Source organism: Felis catus, chromosome B4 (assembly GCF_018350175.1).
Source record: "Felis catus isolate Fca126 chromosome B4, F.catus_Fca126_mat1.0, whole genome shotgun sequence".
NCBI lineage: Eukaryota > Metazoa > Chordata > Mammalia > Carnivora > Felidae > Felis > Felis catus.
The window spans coordinates 27,822,959-27,845,831 of NC_058374.1; the positions used below are offsets into that span (position 1 = coordinate 27,822,959).

The window sequence follows — 22,873 nt, forward strand, 5'->3', positions numbered from 1 at the left end:
AAGTTGGTACAGCTGAGGACCGTGGAGTCAGAAGATTATCCTGGGACGTGTGAAACCATGGTTGAAAGTCATGTCAGAGGGGCGACCTGGTGGTTCGGTTGCTTAAGCGTCCAACTCTTGATTTTGGCTCAGGTCATGATCTCACGGTCTGTGAGTTCGAGCTCCGCGTCGGGCACTGTGCTGGCAGCCTGGAGCCTGCTTGGGATTCTCTTTCTTGCTCTCTCTCTGCCCCTCCCCAACTTGTGTGCATGCTCTCTCTCGCTCTCTCTCTCTCTCAAAATGAATAAATAAACTTACAAAAAGTCATGTCAAATATTGCCAATCTACATAGGCTTTTACTTTTTTTAAAAGAAGGACAGTATTTTCTGTTGTGGTTGAAAAGGAGTCCTGAGAGCACTAATAGAAATGTCTCCGGAGGTTTTTCATCATTAGCTTTTATTACTTCAGTGAATGGGTTTGCCTGTTTTCCTTTAGACATGTTGTTTTTCACATGTTCACATTTCAGATATGTCCCAAGCAGTTTCTTATCAGTTGTTTCGTTGCTATCATGTCTCTTTTCTGTGATAAGGCATGGAGCTGTTAGCAAGTGTAACTTCTGTCTCACCTCGGTCCTGTTTTCCCAGGGGCTCTGTATAAAGACCCTGCTTGTCTCGTTGAACTTGTCCACACAATTTATTTGAGCTCTCACATTCCTCTTTGTTTTTCTTATCTTTTTCCCACCCTGTATTAATGTGTTCAGCATGTTTTTGTAAAACGTCCCATTGTTAACTTTTTTAAGATGTAAATTATTAGGTCTCATTTTTTTAAAAAGACAAATTTGATCTCATCTTATTTCCTCAAAGGTATTAGAAAACATATTCTTGGCCTTGAAGCCATGTGAGGGAGGACACAATTGGGCCAGGAATGGACATCATGCATGGTAGCCAGTAGATATCCAGGCTGATAACTTGTCCGAGGGAGAAATTTACAAAACTGCCACCATGTGGGGTCCACTCACGCCTGTCAGACTCAGGCTTATACGGGGTACAGAATAGATATTTATTAAATAAGGTCTTTAGCACTATATCCTATGGCTTAATTTTAAAATAGATTATTTAAGGGGCACCTGGGTGGCTCCATCTGTTAAGCATCCAACTTCAGCTCAGGTCATGATCTTGCGGTCTGTGAGTTTGAGCCCCACATTGGGCTCTGTGCTGACAGCTCCGAGCCTGGAGCCTGCTTCGGATTCTGCTGTGTCTCCCTCTGTCTCTCTGCCCCACCCCACCCCCCCCAAAAAATAAGCAATTAAAAAAACAGATTATATAAGATTTCCCAGATGACCTGTGTTTACCTTAAATTGGGATTTTGGTGTATTGTACAAAGGAAGAAAGGTTAATCCAGAATGCTTAGCCATTTGGGTTAGTCAGGGCAGATTTGACAAAGGTTATAGAGTGTAACCTTTTTAGGTGGGCAGGGAAGAAAACAGACTGCATTACTTGTGTAGGTAGTTAGGGTCTGATTATATTCTTGCCCTATTTATGTCAGTTTTTATTTGTCTTCTGATGGTGCTCATGGCACTTACATAGACAAATAGCACCTCGGGAGTCCAGCTACCTCTTGGCACTTAAGCACGCCACATGTTTACTGAGAACCCAGAATTTCCATTGGGAAAATGGGCAAAAGCGACACTGTGGATTTTTCCCCTAAAGTCGGTGTCCCGGCAACATGTTTATGGGACTGTAAGGATCATGTGTGAGTGGTGCTGATTAAAGCCATTAAAGCCATGTGGTATCCACTCCCCGTCAGCTGAGGAATCAAGGCAGGAGAGGGGATTCTGAAGCAAGGCATCAGCCACACACGTCAATTATTCGTTTTACTCTCTCTTAATCGGGGCTGTGACAACTGTCACCCCAGAAGCGGTTCATCCCCTAGCGTTTCTCGGCACATCTGTGATGGACGGGCGGTCATGGAGGAGTTCGTAAGGGAAGGGCCCGTGGCCTCTGGGGTTCAGGAGGGGGGTTCCTTGGCTCACCAGGGTGGGGACAGGAGACGTGCACGCAGGGCTGAGGGTGGTGGCTTCCACGGGAACCATCCTTATGGAACCCGACCCGAGAGGTGTTCTGTTACGCATTCAAAGCCTGAGTGCTCAAAACGTGATTTTGATAACCACGAAAGCCGCGAAGACGTTGACCTTCAGCCACGCCCAGGGTTAACACAGCTGTCACTATGTGGAAGAAGTAAACGCAGAAGCACTTAGGCTGCTCAGTGGCAAATGCTTTACCTCAAATTGATCTGAAATCTTTTCTACTTTTTCAACCCTTTCATTCAGTGGCTGCTTAAAAAGTTATCTGGGAGTGGGAGTGGGGGCAGGACTTGAAGAGCAACCCTCACTTACTAAGGCAAGGAAGTAATTCCAAGACACTACTGCTACTACTATTAATAACGATGGCATGCCTTGGAGATATTTTGGGTTGGGTTATGAATTTTTTGGTTTTCTGATGCATATTAAAGCAACGTGTACACCATACTATAGTCTATTAAGTGTGCAACAGTGTTACATTTGAAAAAGCAGAGTCTATACCTTAATTTAAAATATTACTAGGGGCACCTGGGTGGATCAGTCGGTTGAGCGTCCAAGTTTTGATTTGGGCTCAGGTCAAGTTCCCAGGGTCGTGGGACTGAGCCCCGTGTCAGGCTCTGTGCTGAGCATGGAATCCACTTAAGATTCTCTCTCTTTCCCCCTCTACCCCACTCATGCTCTCTCTCCACAATAAAAAAAAAGCAAAAAAACATATTGCTGAATTGGGGTGCCTGGCTGGCTCTGTCAGTAGAACATACAACTTAAAAAAAATTTTTTTTAATGTTTATTTCTGAGAGAGAGAGAGAGAGAGCGCGCGCGCAAGGGAGGAGGGGCAGAGATATATGGAGACACAGAATCCGAAGCAGGCTCCAGGCTCTGAGCTGTCAGCACAGATCCCAACATGGGACTCGAACTCATGAACAACGAGATCATGACCTGAGCCAAAGTCAGACGTCCAACCGACTGAGCCACCCAGGCACCCCAGAACATGTAGCTTTTTATCTCAGGGTTGTGAGCTCGAGCCTCATGTTGGGTGTAGAGATTACTTAAAAATAATAAAATAAAACATTAAAATATTGCTGAAAATGCTGACCATCATCTGAGCTTTCAGTGAATCGTCCTTTTGCTGGTGGAGGGTCTTGCCTCGAGGTTGATGGCTGCTGACTGATCAGGGCTCTGGCTGCTGAAGGCAGGGGTGGCTGTAGTTTCTAGAAATAAGACAACAGTGAAGTTTGCCACATTATTGACTCTTTCTTTCGCAATTGGTCTGTAAGATGCGATACTGTTTGATAGCACTCGACCCATAGTGGAACTTCTTTCACTATTGGACTGAATCTGCCCAGACCCTGCCTCTGCCTTATCAGCTGAGTTTATGGCATATTCTCCATGTTTTGCTGTCATTTCAACAGTCTTCACCAGGAGTAGACCCCATCTCAGGAAACCACTTTCTCTACTCATCCATAGGAAGCAACTTCTCATCCATTGAGCTTTGATCACAAGGTGGCAGCAATTCAGCCCCATCTTCAGTCTCCGCTTATAATTCCAGTTCTCCTGTTGTTTCCAGCCCATCTGCAGGGACTTCCTCTACTCAAGGCTTGAATGCTCAATTTGTAAAAAAAAAAAAAAAAAAAAAAAAAAAAAAAAGTAGTATCTGTGAAGCACGATAAAGCGAGGTATGCCCGTGATTGTAATGATGGATGTTTACTATGCATTTATCATCCGTATTTACCATCCTGGCTCCCGCAGAGCGGCAGCCTCCTCCTGTGTGTTGGGAGTGGTCCCCCTTCAGCCAGTCCCCACCGTTGTCCCCTCCAAGGCCTTCCCCTGCTGTCGCCCGGACTCCTCCCTGTTCACACCGTCCTCTCTCTACCACCTGTCGGCTGCAAAGTGGGCTGTGTTGTAGAAGTCGTTTGGAACCACAAATGACACCTAAGCACATGGAAAAAAAAAAAAAAGGTAACCTCAGAAGTAATCAAGGAAATGCAAATTAAAACCAATCAGGAGTTACTTGCACTTCTATAATAAGGAAACAAATTGACTGGAAAAACCAGAGATGGAAAAAATCAGCAAGACTGGGTGCCCTGCCCTGCAGGTGGGAGAGTAAATTGGAACCGAGGGCAGATCTGACGATATAGATAACATAATGCCCCCAACCCACTAATTCCTTTTCTAAGGATTTATTCTACGTAACCTGAGACACGCTCAGTGTTTGTGAATGACAGTGTTTCTCAAAGCGTTTAGAATATAATCTACGTAGATGCCCAGCAGTGGTTAAGTGAGTCATGTGCATATGACACAATACTCTTCAACTGTTAAAATTATGCACTTGAGGAATTTTTCATTACATTAGGAGAAGTAAAACGGAGTGGCTAACTGAATGGGCTTCATGGAGGGTCACACTTCCTGGGTTTGAATCTTTCCCTGTTACTTACAAGCTGTACCACTTGAGAGAGCTGTCAAAAGCTCTCTGTGCCTCGGTTTCCTTATCTGTAAAAGGGAGAGAGAACAGTGGTTATAAAATTTAAAGGAAATGATTCGTCACACAGGGCCAGACACAGCGTAAGCGCCCAAGTGCATGTTAATGTTACATTACTTCTGTACCTCAGTTTCCTCCTCTGTCAATGGGAATGACATCAGTTCCTATCTCCCGAGGGGTGCGGGTGCGCAAATGTACTGAAAGCACTAAGCATGGACTGAGCGCAGAGTAGCCGCCACGCAAGTGACAGCTGCCGTTTGCGCTGTGAGTGCAGGGAAACGTTCACAGAAAACCAGATCCCTCGTAGAGAACCAAGACTACTTGAGAACCCACACCTTCAGCCACACAAAGACTGGAAGATATATATCAAGATAACTATCTCTGGGGGGAAAGATTCCATGGCGGTTTTGTTTTTTGTTCTTTCCTCTATTTTTCTGGATTTTCAACAACAGCTACATATTACTTTTATAATTTACAAAACGAATAGCAGTTTTGGAGCTGGAACATTGTCCATGTAGCCCATGGTTAATCAGAGTAGGGGAGTGTGCCAAAGCTTCCTTCCAGTTGATGGTTTTTCTGTGTTAGGGTCCTGGTCTCTGGTCACTTGTACACAGAGCTGACTGTCGTAGACAGCGTAACAGTTGTTCGGATTTTGTTTTCTCCAGCTGCGTTAGAGCAGTGATTCCAAACTCTGGCTGATGCTACTAGAATCGCTTGAGGAGATTTTGAAATATACTGGTGGCTGCTGGCTGGTCTGATTAGATCAAGATATTTGGGGGGGGGGGGTGGGCCTTAGGCATTAGCATTTCGCAAAGGCTCTCGAGGACATTTCTGCTGTGCAGCCTGGTGATGGGGGGCGACCTAGAAGTAGGCTGACGTTTGCCACACCCTGTCCCACCTGGCAGGGGGTTCTGCCACATGGACAGAGCCCCCCTTCTTCTGGTCAGAGTCGGCCCGAGCCGTATTCCCACATCACCTAAATTAAGACTCGCCTGGAGGGCTCATTACAAAAATGTGGGCACCTGGACCCTAATCCAGACTACTGAATCTGAACTTTGACAGGAGTGATGTGGTCGTGTGTGTATTTACTGAGCCCACTGGGTGATTCTTGCCATCAGGGAAGTGTGGGAACCCGGCTGAAGTCCTGGTTCCATCTCAGCTGCACACTGGGAATATCAGGGGCGCCTAGAAACACGCCGATGCTGGGTGTCCCTCCTGCCTCCACAATTCTGACGCAGTGGAGCTGGGACACTGTCTGGGCCTCGGGACTTGTGAAGTCATGGTTCCCAACAACTAGCAGTGATGGTTCTCACAGTGGGGTGCTGGGACCCCATCGCTTGGGCACATGTTAGAAATGCACGTTGGGATGGGGCGCCTGGGTGGTGCAGTCGGTTAAGCGTCCGACTTCAGCCAGGTCACGATCTTGCGGTCTGTGAGTTCGAGCCCTGCGTCAGGCTCTGGGCTGATGGCTCAGAGCCTGGAGCCTGCTTCCGATTCTGTGTCTCCCTCTCTCTGCCCCTCCCCCGTTCATGCTCTCTCTCTCTCTGTCCCAAAAATAAAATAAAAAGTTGAAAAAAAAAAAAAAAAAAGAAATGCACGTTGGGGAGGGGCACCTGAGTGGCTCAGTCAATTCAGCGTCCGGCTCTTGATTTTGGCTCGGGTCATGATCTCACGGTTTGTGGGATCGAGCCCCACGTTGAGCTCAGCACTGACAGCATGGAGCCTGCTTGGGATTCTCTCTCCCCTCCACTCTCTCTGTGCCCCCAACCTCAAAAAAAAAAAAAAAAAATCAAAACTTTAAAAAAAAAGAAATGCAAATTGTAGAGATCCCCCCCCCCCCCCCAACGAAGCTGCTGAAGCAGAAACTGGGGATAGGACACAGCAGTCTGTGCCTTAGCAGCCCTCTCATGATTCCTGCTCATGCTGGCGAACCACCACTCTAGGGTGGGGCTGTGAGAAGCAGGTTCCCAGACTGACTCCTGAGAGAACTCAGTGGTCTGGCCTCCGTGGGGCGTGGACTCCCAGTGGCCCATGACCACACTTGAGAAATACTACTTGCGAGTTTACCCTTGCTCCCTTGGGCGTTTCAAACTTGTAAGGGCCTTGACATCTGTCAAGTACCACCAGTGGCCTGATGCTCTTGTGGGAAGCCTGCTGCTGAGACTCCTAGGCCCTCGGTGGCAAAACACGTGGCTGCCTTCCAACCATAATTAGTTGGGACGTGTTTTCTTTAAAGTCAGTAAGTACTCTGGTTAGGAATACACTTTTCAGAAGTACTGACCTGAGTTTGACTCAGAAGCAGACACATCCACATTTCTTCCGTGTGGTTCTTCCCCTGGTATAACTTCCACGCCTCTCTGTTTTGTAGGTTTTATCACCAGCCCGTGCTGAGGTGGTCCTCTCAGCCCCAGACCGCTCACGACCACGCCTACTGGAGAAGAAAAGGACAGGAGGTCGGTGGCTTGCTGGGGCCAAGGGCCCGAGAAGACCCAGAGGTCAGAGGGATGGCCCAAGCCCACAGTCTGCCCGTTCACATGAGGGAGGGCCCATGGGAAGTTGGAGGAAGGACAGAGAACGTGATGAAGAAGGCAGTTTGGGAAGAAGAGCTGAGAATGGCAGGACCTGCCAAGTGGCAGAATATAAGCCTGGAGAGCTGGAACCAGCCAAGGAAATTAGGGAGGCAAATGTCTGATGGTGACGGGGAGAGACTGTTTCAAGATCTGTACCCATTCGTGCAAGGAGAACATGTGCTGAATTCCCAAAGCAAAGGGAAATCCCAGTCACTGCCCAGGGTTCTTTCCCCCGAGGGCCTGAGTTGCATGGAAATTCCCATTCCATTAAATGACGGACATTTTCCAGGTGTTCCTAAAATGCCATTTTATCCCCCAAATTGGGCGCCAAATTTGGAATCCAAAAGGAACCCCGAGAAGGGGGGCTCCTCGGTCCCTTTCCCCCGGCCTAAGTTTGGGAGACCCCTCAAGCCTCCACCTTACGACTCCCACCAACACTCCAGGGCGGGCGTGGAGGCCAGTGACTCTCTGGACAGTCAGCAGGCGGACTTGTGCGTCTCCTACTTGACCAAATCCAGCGAGCCCCGGCTGGAGCTGTGCGCGCCCGACTCTAGTTTGGAGCCTCCCGTGTACGTGCCTCCGCCATCGTACAGGTCGCCGCCCCAGCACATCGCAAACCCCTACGCGGAGGACACAGTGCCTGGGCCCGTGTGTGGTCCCCGTCAGCAGCAGCATCCCTTGGAGCCGGCCGGTCTCCCTGGCACCGGGAATGAGTATGGTGCAAGCCCACACTCTCCTCGCGGGGTCCCTCAGCAGCCCCGGCCGACCACCGCGTACGACGGCTCCGTTCTGTATATTCCCTTTGACGACCCACGGATACGGCATTTTAAACTGGCCCGCCCCCGGGGTTTCTGTCAGGAAACAACAGCCAACGAGAAGTCCTACAACTCTAGTCCCAGCACTGCCCCGGCCCCCGCTCATGGAAACGGTCAACACGATGGTGCCGTTTTGAGCCCACAGAGTGTGAGAACCTCGCCGGGGGGTGTGAGCGGCCCGGCCACTGCCGATCCCAGTCCCTGGTGGCTGTGGGACCAGCTCCCCAGGGATGCGGAAAATGGCGCTCCTGACCAAAGAGCCCACGGCGCCGTGGGGGGACAGTGGCCTGCCCTGGACGGCGGCCGGGGCGGGCACACAGAAGGCCTCGTCTCCCCCCCAAGTCCGCAGGGCGAGAGTACCTGTGAAACTCGAACCAAGCTCAAGAAGTTCGAAACTGGGATTCGGACCAAGAAAAGTTCAAAGAAGAAAATGAACGAGACAATATTTTGTTTGGTTTCCATCCCAGTTAAATCAGAATCACATCTGCCAGATATAGATACGAACAACAATGACTTAAAACAGGGCACTGATAAAAGGAATGGGCTTGATAAGAGCGCAGCTTTGCAGGAACAAAGTCTGCTGAGCATGTCTTCCACCGACCTGGAGCTGCAGGCACTCACAGGAAGCATGGTGGGGAGAACAGAGTTCCAGAAACAAGATCTGGGGGAACCAGAAGAAGGCAAACAAACAAATGACCTCAGATTCATTCACCCTGCACAACACAGAGAGCTCAAGTATTCTGGCTCGTGGCCAGGGCACCAGTACAGAGATCAGCAAACCCAAACCACTTTTGCAGAGGAGTCCAGAAGCGCGCTGCCCCTCCCCGGCCAGAAGCCGGGAGGCTCACCAAAAGCAGTGCTGACTCCAAAATACTCAGACCCTCTCGTCTCTCAGGCTCACGCGCCCACGGAGTTAGCTCCCGGCGACCGAAACGAGAGGCCAAGTGCTCATCACCCGAAAGGCCAAATGTCCCTCAGCCCCTCCAGCAACAGTGCTTTCTCAAGGACTTCCTCCTGCGTAAGCCAGGCACCTGTTTCAAAAGCCGGGCCCAGTCAGGCCTGCGCCGAGGGCCGTGGCCGCAGGGCCAGCCCCGTGCCCAGGGGCGACGTGGTGAAGGGGGAGACCACCGGCCCGTGCAACAGCAAACAGCTGTTTGGTCAGTTTCTCCTGAAGCCAGTTAGCCGCCGTCCCTGGGATTTGATCAGCCAGCTAGAGAGTTTTAACAAGGAGCTTCAGGAAGAGGAAGAGAGCAGTCCTAGCGGCAGCGACAGCGACAGCAGCAGCGAGGGCAGTGACACAGAGTGGCAGCCCGAAGGCCGTGCCGAGGCCACGGGCAAGCACTGGGGCTGCGGGGGAGACGGCCAGGCGTGGAGGGTTGAGGAGCCCGGGGCCAGGCCGGGAAGAGCCAAGAGTAAGTCCGAAAGCTGGAGCGAGGGGCAGAAGCCTGGCTGGCCTGGCACCCGTGCCCAGTGCCCGGGCCCCGTGGAGGTGGAAGGAGGCCGGGGGGCGGCGGTGGCGGCACACGGAGGCCCGATCGCCGACGACGGAAACCAGGAGGTGGAGCGCGCCCTGAACACCGAGCCAGCCGTCAGCCCAGGTCCTGTGAAGAGAGCGGCTTCCTCCAGGTCAGGTGACACAAAACCAGTGCCCTCGTCGGATCCAGCCTCGCTGAGGCAGCCCCCGGGAAGCCAGGCACTGCCCCGTGTTCCCATTTCTGCCGAGCTGAGCCCAGCGACCCCTCGGAAGGCCGGTGGCGAGGAGGGGAGGAGCCCGCCGGTCCCGCTCGCTCTCGCCAACAAACCCCGAGGGCTCTCGGCGCCGGACTTGAGGTCTGTGGGACTGACGCGGGCACAGGAGCAGAGCGCCGGGAAGTCAGATGCGTCTTCAGGTGAAGCCAGTGCAATAGAAATCCCCCCAAATGAGTCCCTTCAAGCAAGGGCTGCGAGGATCCTGGGCATCGAGGTGGCCGTGGAGTCCCTGCTGCCAGGCACCAGGAGAACGGGACAGGACCAGCACCCCGAGCCTGACGGAGGTGGCCGCGGGCCGGAGGCCCCCAGGGAGGAGCCTGGGTCCGGTTCACAGCTGGATGACCCCGCAGCGTCCCCTGACGCCTTTTACGGCAGGAGAAAGTGCGGCTGGACCCAAAGCCCTCTCTTTGTAGGGGAAAGGGACAGCGCCCGTCGTGCTGCCCTGGCCGCTGAGCCCTCTGGTGCGGACGGGACTGTCCCCAGCCCCGAGCCTCAGTACAGTCCCCAAGAGTCCAGGTCCTTCAATCCCAAGGACATGGGGACAAAACCACCCTTCAAGTCCACCCTGTTCCATTTTATAGAAAGGACCCCAAATATGCCAGGCTCAGAAAAGAGGCTCAGAGGCACTTCCAAAGTGATTGAAAGTTTACAAGAAAAACTGGCTTCACCCCCTAGGAGAGCAGACCCCGGCCGCTTGATGAGGATGAAGGAGGTGAGCTCCGTGTCCCGGATGAGGCTCCTGACCTCCCGGAGCGCTGACTCCACGGAGGAGGCCGAGGAACCAAAGGCCGAGAGGGACCCCGGGATGCAGCCCGGAGGCCCGGTGTCTCTGAACGCCGGGGACCTGGCTCGGAAGGCCGGGCTCCCGCTCGTGGTCTCCAAGGGCGCCCTCCCGCCGGAAGAAGACGGTTGTCCAACGGCACACGGGGAGAAGAAGATCGTCCATCAGGATTTCTGGTGCCCAGGTGAGGAGTCAGTGTGCAGGCAGGCGCTGCAGAGTATTAGTGTGGTGCTCTGAGCGTGTCACGCCAGGCTGGTGGATGATGCCAGTCCTGCGCTGATGAAGCTGATACTGTGCATTGTTGCCCCGAAAGATTCTCCATTGTCCAAAGAATTATCCGGAGGCTTTCCTTAAAAATCAAGATCGGTAGTGTACCGTAAATGGTTGTATATTTATGGAAATTCCTTATGCAAGCAGCTATATATAGGTATCTATACAGACACATTTTGGGCCCCGTACCGTGCAGAGGTAAATCAGTAAAGTACTGGAACTGTGCTGCTGTACCGCGATGAATCTTGTAGGAGGCGACAGTGTGTGCTCTGCAACCTCCCCGAAAACAAGCGCTCCCCCCAGACCCCCACATGCTCTTTGTACCAACCTAATCATATGATTAAGTAAACTACGCAGCCCAGGATGCTGTCTTACATTGTACCTTCCAAAATCCTTTGACCCTCATTTTATGTTTTTGCTACCAGCCATTTATGAAACTTTAAAAAGCTTTAGTAAACAAAAGGAGCAGTTTGCACTGTGTCAACACCCTAAACAGGGGGGCTCCATCGGTTAAGTGTCCGACTTTGGCTCACATGATGATCTCACGGTTCGTGGGTTCAAGGCCCACGTCGGACTCTCTGCCGTCAGCACAGAGCCACTTCGGATCCTCTGTCTCCCTCTGTCTCTACCCTTCCCCCTTTCATGTCCTCTCTCTCCAAATAATTAAATATTAAAAAAAAAAAAAGTTCACCCACCAGCCGTGTCCCATAAGGTCCCCTATGGTCTTATGCACTAAAGCCCAGGACAGAGAACTTAGGCAGCAGGGCCTGGCACGCCTCTGGGCCCTCTCCCTTCTGTCCCCTTCACACCTCCAGAGCTGCTCTGGTTCAAACCACAAGGCGGGTTCCCAGTGGTGGCAACGGGGATTTTCCCCAAACACAGTCTCAGCCTCAGCTCTGACACAAACAGGGATCTCTGTTTCTGGCGTTTTCTTCAGGGCTGGGGAATTATCGATTATGTATCCTAGAACTGATTCGAAGAAGAGTTGTACATGTCAGAAGGCCCACATGCAAACCGCAGACAGAAGAGACCATGAATCATTCACACCTTTTTACAGCGAGGCGAATCCGTTCCCTTGTGTGCAGGACAGCAGGGACCCTGGGTCCCAGTCCCACTTCCGGAGCCCAGCCCTCTAGTCTTCCTGAACACCCCCTTTCTCTGCTTCCTGTGGTGAAATCCAAGGATTTAAAAGTCAGTGGACAAGCTCGCTTGTTTTCAGCTAGAAAAATCCAGAATTTTTGTTTCATGAAACGCCTACTTGGCACTTTAAAAATTTTCCCACAAATGCAGTATGGTTCTTAGGAGTGTTAGATGGTGTTGCTTGGTTCCTTATACAAAATACATTATCAAAACAAGCCATTTGTCGGCTCTGTCAGATCATCTGACTTAACAAAGTTGGTCTTTTCTGAGAAAGAGAACACTAGGATGTGGAACCGTTGCCATGAGGGCGGAAAAAGCGCTACACGGCCCATGTTTTAAGCTGTTGGGATTTATTAGGTTTCTCCTCCTCTCTTGGTCCCCCTGCCCCCACCTCCCCAAATATGCCCACTTGCTTTTCAGTACGAGTTAAAATGAGTTTCTTTATCAGTCCTGTCTCATCCTGAGAATTGTAAGAATTTTAAAATAAGACAAATTCAGGGCGCCTGGGTGGCTCAGTGGGTTAAGCGTCCGACTCTTGATTTCGGCTCAGGTCATGATCTCATAGTTCGTGAGATCGAGCCCCACATCAGGCTCTGCACTGACATCATGGAGCCTGCTTGGGATTCTCTATCTCCCCTCCCCCCACTGTCTCTCTCTCTCTCTCTCTCTGCCCCTTCTCTGCTCGTATGTTCTCTCTCTCTTTCTCAAAATAAATAAATAAATAAATAAACATTTTAAAAAAATAAAATAAGCAAATCCTGCTATAATAAAACACCAGGGTGTAAAGATTTCTATGTCTCAGTCCATGGGCACATATTCTGGGCAGTATTTTGTAACACAGAAGTTTTAGTTCAGTCAAGTGCCCCTCAATTTTTAGCGTGATCCCTTGGCATGTGAATGAGGTTGGAGAGGTATCTGAAAACATGTAGATCGTGCCAATTTTAGTGTTAGCTAGCCATCTAAAACACCTCTTCCATGACCTTATTTTTTTTAACCATAGTGACTAACAAGTAGAATTTTTTTTTCTCCTCCCCACCTGATGCATTTGTTAATAAATAATGAAATGACCCAAAATCTAAAGGCAGAGAGATACTCATGATGCCACACAGCTACCGGTGGCATTCTTAAGCAATTGCATAGCAGGACATCCCGAAGGACGGTTTCATACCCACATAGGGGCTCGGGTGAACCTCCGTCAGTCCTTCATGGGATGGTCACCAGGCCTACACAAAATCAATCGCCTGGAGAGGAATAGTCAAACTCTGAGATATGTTCACTTTTCCACTCGTTATGTTCACTTTTCCACTCGTCGTTTTACAAGTTAGAGTAAAGCCTTACTGCATTTTCACAGATGGACTTCTTGGACTTTGTTTTCCTTTTGATACATTTTATCATTTTATGCGCAAGAATCGTCTCCGCCCCCGCCCCTCCCCTGCCCCCCTCAGCCCAGTGTGCAGGAACCACTTCAGTGCTCCTGAATTCACAGCCCACTTAGATTCAGATTTTGTTCTGGAATTTTAAGATAAAACTATACCCTGAGTATCTATAACCTCCTCCCGCCCCTGCCAACGTACACACATGCACACACCCTTCTAGAACTTAATGATCTGTGTTGTGATGGAGCGCCTACTGTATCATAAAGTATCTTCATGCCATTGAAATATGGTCCTTTCATCTGACATCTTTTTAGTGTCTTGGCCTTTTGGGGCTCTGGCCAAGAAGTCCGCACCTCAAAACTAACTCAGGTGACAGCAGTCCATCCCTTCTGGGTGGATTGTGTTCCAATTTGGAAGTGTAATCCCAGGCACTGGCAGTGCTCAGAACGTGCTGGCTTTATCAGCTTTGGTGGCACACTCCATCCGTATGGGTGCGGGAGGGAACAAGGAGAGACCAACCAGGGAGGGTGTGATGGAGCCGTCTGTCGGAAGGCTGGATGTCAGCACGATGTCAAGGGCAGTAGCCCTCGAGGGTGTTAATACACAAAATATCCACAAGAGTTGGGCCTTACTGAATTGTCTTCACCTGAAATATTGCCCACCAGAACCAGGATTCTAACTACTCGGTAACCTGTCTGTCTTCTAGACCTGCTAGCTCCTTATTACATGTGGGTCCTTGAGCGTTTGAAATGTGGCTCATCCGAACTGAGATGTGCTGTACGTGTAAAATACATGCCAGAATTCAGAGACTTAGCAGATAGAAAAGTTTAAATTTCTCAACAATTCTTATGTTGATTACCTGTTGAAATGATCGTGTTTTTGATAGATTTGGTGAAATGGGATATATTATTAAAATCAATTTCACCTGTTTCCTTCCATTTGCCTTAACACAGCTTGTAGAAAATTTTAAGTAATGTTATGTGGCTCACATTATATTTTTATTGGACCTACATGCTCCACGATCTGAAGAAGGAGCCCATTGTTCTCCAGAGTTCTAGCCCCAGTTCCCTGGCTCCGGGCCCTTAGCTTCATCAGTGGGGTTCGGGGGTACACGCACGGTCTGTGGAGGTGTCTCCCTGTGCCTGGCCCGAGGTGAGCTGCTCAGTGCCCACTGTCTGTGTACCTCAAGGCTCAGTGGATGCTCAGCCTCCTGGCCTGTCACCAGCTGAAAGCATGCCCTTCCTACCGTGTCATCCGTCAGTGACCGCTCTCCTCATTCTCGGTGGAGAAGATATTTTTGCTCAGAGGAGGCCCCCCCACTCAGAAGCAGCCCCACTCAGAGGCTGACTGAGCACAGAAGTGTAGCGCTCAGCTGTTCACATCCTGTGTCGTCACACTGGGCGTCGTTCAGCGTAACGTGTCAGAAGGCAGCCGACCCACCTGGACTCCACTTGCTTTCAGCCCAGTGGTGCGGTAAATCACGTTCGAGGAGGAGCAGACTGCTCTTCCTAAACGCAGACGCTTTGTCCTATCCGGCTTGTGATGTCGGGCTCAAAGCGCCGTAGGCACGCTCTTAGCGTCACGGTTGTCTTACGTGCGGTAAACATACGGTGGCTATGCCGAGAAGGTGTGAGGAGACGTGGTAGCACATTTTGTGGCTAGAAAAATTGGGATGTACGTGGCCTTCGTGATGTACAGGGGTCCAGATGGGTTTGGGAAGAGATCGTTCTGCACTGTTTTTATAACCGTCAAATTGTACCAATCCTCCTAGATTTCCTAAGCGTTTTCTCTTAAAAAGTCAGGACGCCTTTGAGCTTCTGTGGCAGGAAATTCTGGCCGTAGGAGGCACACATGTGGCCTTGGGGCTTATGTGGGTCCCGGAGGACTGTGAATCCTGGGGTGGTCAGATCAAAATCACCCAGCTGTAGGACTAATGGCAGCTTTGGACCATCGTTCTGTATGGCGGCCCATTTTGGAAACGCAGCTCACTCGGGCCCAGGCTGGGATTTTCCAGTTGTGGGCTGTAGAACGGGTCAGTGTGGTGGCCCAGGCTCCTACACCCCTGTGCGTGGGAAAGGCCTAGAAGAGTGTGTGAACAGGCCTGTGTCCAGGCCTGGGCCTGTCTGCTGGCTGATGGCGGCCGGAGACAAGAGGCCTCTCATTGCTGGCCAAGCAGTCAAGGTTTCAGGGTCCTCAAGCCTTCCAGGGACAGCATTTGATCACAAAGATGCATTTTTTAAAGCAAGATTTCAGTGGAGTTGTAATTTATAAGAAACAAAAACAAAACAAACAAGCAAACAAAATCCTTGGTATCAGCCAAGCATGCCTTTGCTGGTTTATGTGTTGTATTTAAAGTTAATGTTGTTCCACTGTGGACAACAGAAAAAGATTATCAGAAATTAAGCAACCAACATTTTTCTATCAATGATTAGGTAATGATCATATGTGTCCTTTTAAAATAGCCTTTTTAAGAATTTTTTGATTTTTTAGTTTTAGAGAGAGAGCTCGTGCTGGCTGGGGAGAGTGGCGGGGGGGACAGAGAGAGAGAGAGAGAGAGATGAAAGAAAGAAAAGAAAAGAAAAGAGAAAAGAAGAAAAAAAAAAAAAAGAAAAGAGAAAAGGAAAGAAAAGAGAAAAGAGAAAAGAAAAGATCCCAGGCAGGGATCGTGACCTCAGTTGAAATCAAGAGTCTGACGCTCAACACTGAGCCACCCAAGGCGCCCCGAAACAGCCTTTTGGTGATAAGTTTTTTTTGCCTCTCAGCGAAAATAATATTGTTTAAATGTTGAAGCATTAACTCTACACTTGTGGATTTTGCTCCCTAAACATACTTATTTATGGTCTGAGGATTAAACCAAAACACGCAAATTGAATATACTAATTTTTTTCTTTTTTTTCTTTTTTTCTTTTATACAGACTCATACGACCCTAGCAGAGTGGAGAGGGTGTGAGGAGACGCCAGTTGAGCACGGGACCGCCAGAGTTTACTAACTGAGTGTTCTCTCGTTTAGCCCGACTTGCCCGTGTGTAAGCTGGAGACTACTGGCCCTTCGTGTACCGCGTAACATCCTTTACCACTGCCACCGAGAACTTCGTCGTCCCCACGGAATCGCTGTGTGGAAATAAAGCATTAGTCCGTTGAAACCATCTGTTTTTATAATATAAAGAGTGAATGCCTGTATTTGGAAGGGAGTCACATAAACTCTCCTTCATGACGGGTTTCGCCAAGCTGGTGGATAGTTTGGTGTTAATCTGATTCTATGTGAAAATTCAAACGTGAATGCTTTTAAAAGGACTGTGAATGTCGTAAATTCCCCTCTGCGTCTCCACGGCCTGTGGTCCGCGCTTGCGTTAAGGAGTTTGGGACGTGGGCCAACTGCCCAGCGTCCCGGCGCTTTGAGTTTAGGGGAGACGTGATGAATACATCTGACCCATTTCTAAGCAATTTGGCCTTCTGCTGCTGCAAGTAACTCTGTTTATAAGTAGCTTGCCATCAGAGGATAAGAGCGATACCTTTTAAGTTTCTAAAAGATTAAAACTTGTACCATAATGTACTCAGAGTATTATTTATCTGGCAGTGAAATCCTTCGATCACTCGCAAACATGCCACTGTCTGCTTTGCACTCCGTACTATTTTTATGTTCTGTATGGATGTTTAGAAATCCTTTATATGAGAAATGACTGCTGGTTTAAAATAGACCATTTTAACAAAGTAACTCTATTTCTTTTTACAAAAATGCTATTTTTCTATGATGTAAACAATTGTGAGGTGGCAGATTTTTAAGGAAGTATTATTTTATTTAAGAGTCTGTATCCCTTTGTGTGAGAGGAGCCCCCAAAAGGGCTTGGATTTTGCTTTAAAGCACACGTCCCTTGCCCACTCACGCCTCAGCCACTTTTATTTTATCTTAGAGATGTCACTATAGACAGTTTACAGGGTTAATAAACTTTTCACGAAGATGCTTTTGCAAATGTAGCTGTAAGGTTATATTTGAAAATAACCCTCTTAAAACCAGCCAACATCCTTACAACTATTTTTGCTGCCATATCCTCTAGGATTACCAAAAAAACATGGTTTCATCTTGATAGGTCCCAGGATCAACCGTGGGACCAAACTTTCCTCCCCCTTCCCCCTGCCCCTCTATGAAATATGTATTTTTATCTGGGATGGTCGTTAATTATTAGTCTCAGCATATTTTTTGAAAGTGCTAGAGACATTATATATATGCCATCACTGAAGTATTACGAGGCCTGTGCATTCTGCTGTGTTTACCGTTGCAGTAACGTGCACAGAGTTAATGGGTCTTCATGCTTCTGCCCCTCCTTTCTAAGTAAGGTGTTCTCGTTAGTGAACACTTCCTGAATGGGTTCTTGTCGCCTTCCTTCCTCCTTCCCTTTCCTGTCCTTCCTTCCCCCTCTCTCTTTCTCTCTCTCTCTCTTTTTTTTTTTTTTTTTTTTTTTTTTTTTGTTGAGAAACCACCTTATCTATTTTTAGACATTTCAAATTCCTAAAATGTGAACTGTTGGGTGGTCTGCAATTTGGCCCAAAAACACCTCCGACCGGGCTTTCGTGGCCCGTTTTTATCTGTACCATCTGATCTGATTTCCTAAGAACTTCATGCATTTGGACTGTAATAAACAATACAGAACCGAAGTCGTCCTGAGCAGTCGTCTCAAATACGCTTCTCTGCAGTCTTGGTCCTTACCCATTACCCCGAGTCTTCTACTTCCTTCCAGATTTTGGCTCCTGTGAAAAGTTGTCGTGGGTTCTTGCTTTCCCCGCAAAGGACATGGGCCAAGTCTCCGCGTTAGGAGTGGCAGAAACTTCTTCCCGGGAAAAGTTTTAATGGGGACGAGGTCAGTTACTCTGTTAACAGTTGGTGAATCGCTCAAGTCATCTGAGAACTAATTGAGGGGGGCCACAGGGAGGTCTTTGTGGGGGGTTCTTCCCTCTGCATTGCAGATGGAAGAAGGTATACGTGTATGTATATACGTCCACATATAGGCACATACATATATCCATATGTATTCACTCTGCTCTGACTTCCTCCTGAATTTGCTGATCCCATCTAAAAACTTCTTGTAATCAAAATAATTTGAGATTTAGCTGACTCCTCAAGAGAAAGAAAAGGATCCTGAAGAGAAAAAATTATAGTAACCTATGTAGATCACAAAGCAAAATTTCTTTCAGTTTCTATTTGAAATTGTATCATCTTTCTGAAACCATTCTGAATTTAGCCACAATTATCAATATTTATACTTTGAACCTTAATTTCTGGATTCCAGCCTGTATATAAATCTTTGGTGTGTGGCGAGGAGGATAACTTTGACCATTTGACTTTTAAACTTGCATATTCTGAAGTAAAACATTATCTAATCCAAAATAGCTTTCCTGGATGTTTTGAACTTCATGCTGATTATTCTCTTATTATTACTGTTTCTCATACATATATAACTCTCCATTATTATTTGTGGCTGGAAAAAACAAGTGTTCCTATTTTGTGTTTGTCATTGTTTTCTCGCACGGATGCTAACTGGTCGTGTCTCGTACTTTGGGGCTTATAAAATTAAAAGCTATAATTTTGACCATTTGGACTAAACGTTACATGCGGCATTGCATATGAAATGTATTTGTCTTTTTTGATGTGCGGAGCAAGGGAAAGAATGTTGGTAATACAGCTCGAGTTCCCTTTTTTTTGAAGACAATTTCTAAATTATCGAAAACCAAGTATCTTCATTATCCCATTCAACCTTACGTTTCTGCAGACCGCAGAAAACCGCCCGCTAATGGGGCACAGCTCCTGAGTGTGTCTTCAGAATTCTTTTCCATGCCGCTTGGAACATGGAATTCTTTAGAAGTCCCTTAAAACGCATCTACCCTCCGAGATGCTGGTTTCCTCACTGAAGTCGTAGGTTAAGGTTTGGATCCACGTGCAAATTCGAAGTAGAACTTTTTCTGTTCTGTCGCGCTGGTGGTGAAGTGTTGTTAACGTGGAGCTCAAATGTGTAATAACGTGGATGGCTCCGGAACCAGACCCTGACCGCCTCCTGCAGCCACAGAATGACTTCCTGTGATGGCAGCTCGGCCTCGGGCTCCCGAGGAGGAAGGGCGAAGCCGATCCGCTGTGGACACCACTGCTTCCCAGCTCTGAGCAGAAACGACGGATGGAAAATCTGATTCAGCCACCATTTCATCCATGACCCCCTCTCCTGCCCCCCTCCCCGCCCCAGAGATTGTGTTTGTGTGTTTTGGCTATTTTGCTTTGTTTTGTTTTGTTTAAAATGATTAAGCAGTACACAATGAAGTGTCAGGTTAGCAGCTCTTGGAGAGTGACCAACACAGCAGAACTCCCACCGTCTAAATATCTGAGCTTTAGAGAAACACTCCCAGCTTCCCAAGTTCTTGTGAGCAGTGACTTTTGTGTCTGGACCATTTTCTGCCAGATCCATCTGTGCTTAGGGGACGGAATGAAGGGTGGGAGTGCGTCTCAGGCAGGGCTCGTAGGCCTGGGGGAGTTCTGCGTTTTCTTTTGCTTTTGTTTTTAACAGCAGATTCTGTACATCTGTTTGCAGGAGGAGAGTTGCTACTCAGGACAGGATTTAAGAGACAGATTCCAAGTGACCTTTAAGAGTCTGCGTGGTGGGAGGCCCTTTTCCAGGAGTGGGGGTTGGCCCACTTTGGGACCCACCAAGTGAAAAAGGAGGGGGATGATAAAGAATAACATTAAAGAAAGAACACCCCACCCCCTAGCCTGCACGCTTTGTTTCAAAAAAAAAAGAGGGTTAAGACTACAATTCGGATTGAGACCTCTTAGAAAGGTCGATACGGTCTAGCAATCTGCCCATTGAAACAGTCCTTGGGTTCATCAGCAGTGCGGAGAGGCGGGCGGAGTGCCTGCAGATTCCTGGCTTTGACTTCCGAGAGCCCCTATCGCAGTTGTGTTTGTTATAGAAGACAGGGAGGTCCTGGTTCTGTGGCCTCTGCTCAGTGACTGAAACTTGAACCCGAAGGCAAGTCCAGATTGTCCAACCATTCGTGGCATTGCCTTGACTGGGAGTGAGGAGGAAACACTCCTCATAAGATCACCTGTCCCCTTTTCCATACCGAAGTCAGGTCTGCTGGGGCCTGTGGCTAAGCCGAAGGAGCAAGACATCTCTCTCCTACTACCCTTCACTCCACCCTGTAGCAGGGCCAACATGCGTGACACTCACTGTCACGGAGCAAGAGAGAGACAAGAGCAAGTTCAAGTTGAGAAGCATATGGCAGAAATTAGAAATGAAAACCATATGTCGGAGGCAGGGAGAAAAGCAGTAACCTACGGATTATAAAAATCAATGAATTACTCCCCACTTGGGTCAGCTGAAATTTGAGCCCTCACACTCAGGCCTGTCAGGAATGCTAAGCAGAAGCATCTCAAAAAAAAAAAAAAAAAAAAAAAAGAAAGAAAGAAAGAAAACTCCCGAAACTTGGTGAAAACAAGGCTCTGTAACCCCACCGAAACTTTGTATCTTCTCATTTCTTTGGGCACCATTAATAACGTAAGGCAGGTAGAGAGGGTTCCAGGAGAAGACACAACTGGTAATGGCCAATCGCCGGTTGCTGGTCATCGCCCCCAGTTCAGGCAGCACCAGAGGCCTTAAGGTGATGAGGGGTGGAGGTGGGTGAAGAGTAACGCCAGCAGAGCACAGATGAATGTCTCCCAGGAGCTCCTGTATCCGCACAATGTAAAGACTTGCTCTTTCAGGATGGCTGGCCTGCACAGTAGCACACGTATTCCAAATAAACATTTTGCATGAAAGGACCTCTGTCCATTGTCTTTGGCTGTGGGTGCACGTGCTGCCCTGAAAGCCTTTAAGGCTGGTCTTCAGACGGCAGCAGGCTGAACAGGGTGCAGCTCGGGTGGTATCGTAATACAGGGACGGGTGGCCCAAGGGGCTCCGGCACCTTTTGGCATTCACCGAGTATCGCCCGGGTGGGTGTTCAAGGTCCTCTTGGATCTCCCGCAAGGACTCGCTGACGTGGTGGAAAAGAGGCCTGTGGTCAATCTGGGGACTAGGTTTGAACTTGGGCTTCATTATGAGCCACATGGCCTTGCACATGTCCCTTCCTGGCTTCTGTTGCCCCACCTGCCCCTCTTATTCCTTGACTGTAAGGACCAAACATACAGAGAAGCCCACGTCGTGGGTGTTCAATGAATGGAAAACGGATATAGACCTGGGCCTTACGAGGGATGGGGAAAATGCTTGTCTGGGAACTCGCAGGTTTTAGAATCCAGGCCTTAGTCCCCTTCTAGGGATTCACTCCTTGTTTTTAGAATCCCAGCTCTGGAAGCACATGCCAAGTCCCAAACTGATGCTCTCAATTTGTTTCCAGTAGCCCAGGAAACTTATAAGCTGGTGTTTCTGAGTTTAAAAAGAAATGATTTGGTCCTTCTTTCCAACTTAAGCTCCTTCTTTTTTCCCCTTCGTGTCTCTAGATTTGTCCTCACTGCTTCTGTGTCTCTGCCTGTGTGGGGCTCCATGCTCGAGGGTTCCAGGGCCCTCTCCCTAGTCTGACACTTCGGATCATGTTCAAATGCGGGTATGAAAGAGCTATTCCCGGTTGGGTGATGATTGAATCCACGTAAGAAAATAAAACTGAAAAAGAAGTCCCTCGTCCAAAGTAGTGCTGTACGATGAAATACGTAACCTAGGAATCGGGGGACCCAACCCGGGCCTGGCTCTGCAGTAACTAGCTGCGACTCTGGCCACCTCCCCTACTCTCTCCGGAACCCTTCACAAGTAGAGAAAGTGGGATTGGACTAAATTAACTGGTTTCTTCCAACGCTAAGATTATAGAGTTATTTTTTGGCAAAATTGGAAGTCCATGGGGTCTTTGCCTTGCCAGAAGGGTCCGAGAGTAAAATAACTTGAAAACTCCGGCCATACATGACTGAGGACCGGGTCATCGCCGGGGTAGGGAGCCCTGCCATTATTTCTTTCACCAGGGTGGTCCATTTCTCCGTTCCAACAACTTATCATACTTCTCTCCGCCTCGCCATAGTCTGGAACCAGCCAAGAGACTGACAATATTGAATTCTCCCAAACATATTTTTCTTATGTTAGAGCAGGGCACTGGGCGTTTATGAGCCTGGCTGGCAGCCCAAGACATTAATCTGCAGTGTCTGTAGAGAGTGCTTTGCTCACAATTTGCCTGCTTGGGGTTCTTTTAAATGCACTGAGGTTTGGAGATGTTTGTGTCTCCCCAGCAAAGTTGGCCTTTCTGCTACTACCCCACGCGTAAATCTTTCCCCAGGTTGTGTTTCGCGGGCTGGAAGTGCTGTGAGTCACCCCAGTGCTCAGCATTTTGGGGACGATGGCTCCAGGCAAAACCGGGGGGCATCGGCGCTCCCAGGTGCAGTGGGCCTCTGGTTTGGCTTCGGCTGGAAGGGAGCGTCTAGCTCTTCTTTGAACAAGAGGAGGTCTGTGCCAGATCACGTGGAGCATCCATTTGCTTCCTCTCTTGGTTACCTCCTTCCGTCCTGTGCGCCCGCTGTGTTAACCGTGGCTGTTTCTCCCCAGCCTGACCCTACTGGTGTTTCCCCAGTTACGAGGGCAGGGTCAGCTTGTGGAGACATGAAGTCACATGTGCGTTCACC

At 48.8% G+C, this 22,873-nt stretch overlaps 1 protein-coding gene across 5 annotated transcripts in view; it reads left to right on the forward strand.

Annotated features, from left to right (window-relative positions):
• Window positions 1-21,037, forward strand: part of JCAD (junctional cadherin 5 associated) — an 82,580-nt gene extending 61,543 nt beyond the window's left edge. For 4 of the 5 annotated variants that reach the window (XM_003988202.6, XM_023256492.2, XM_023256494.2 and 1 more), the window contains 2 exons: window positions 6,904-10,634; window positions 16,152-21,037. In XM_003988202.6, coding sequence (XP_003988251.4) covers window positions 6,904-10,634; window positions 16,152-16,186 — 3,766 coding nt within the window. In that variant the 3' untranslated portion in view covers window positions 16,187-21,037. The remainder of the gene's footprint in view (window positions 1-6,903; window positions 10,635-16,151) is intronic. The other variant, XM_023256493.2, reaches the window with a different exon arrangement.
• The last annotated feature ends 1,836 nt before the right edge of the window (window positions 21,038-22,873 follow it).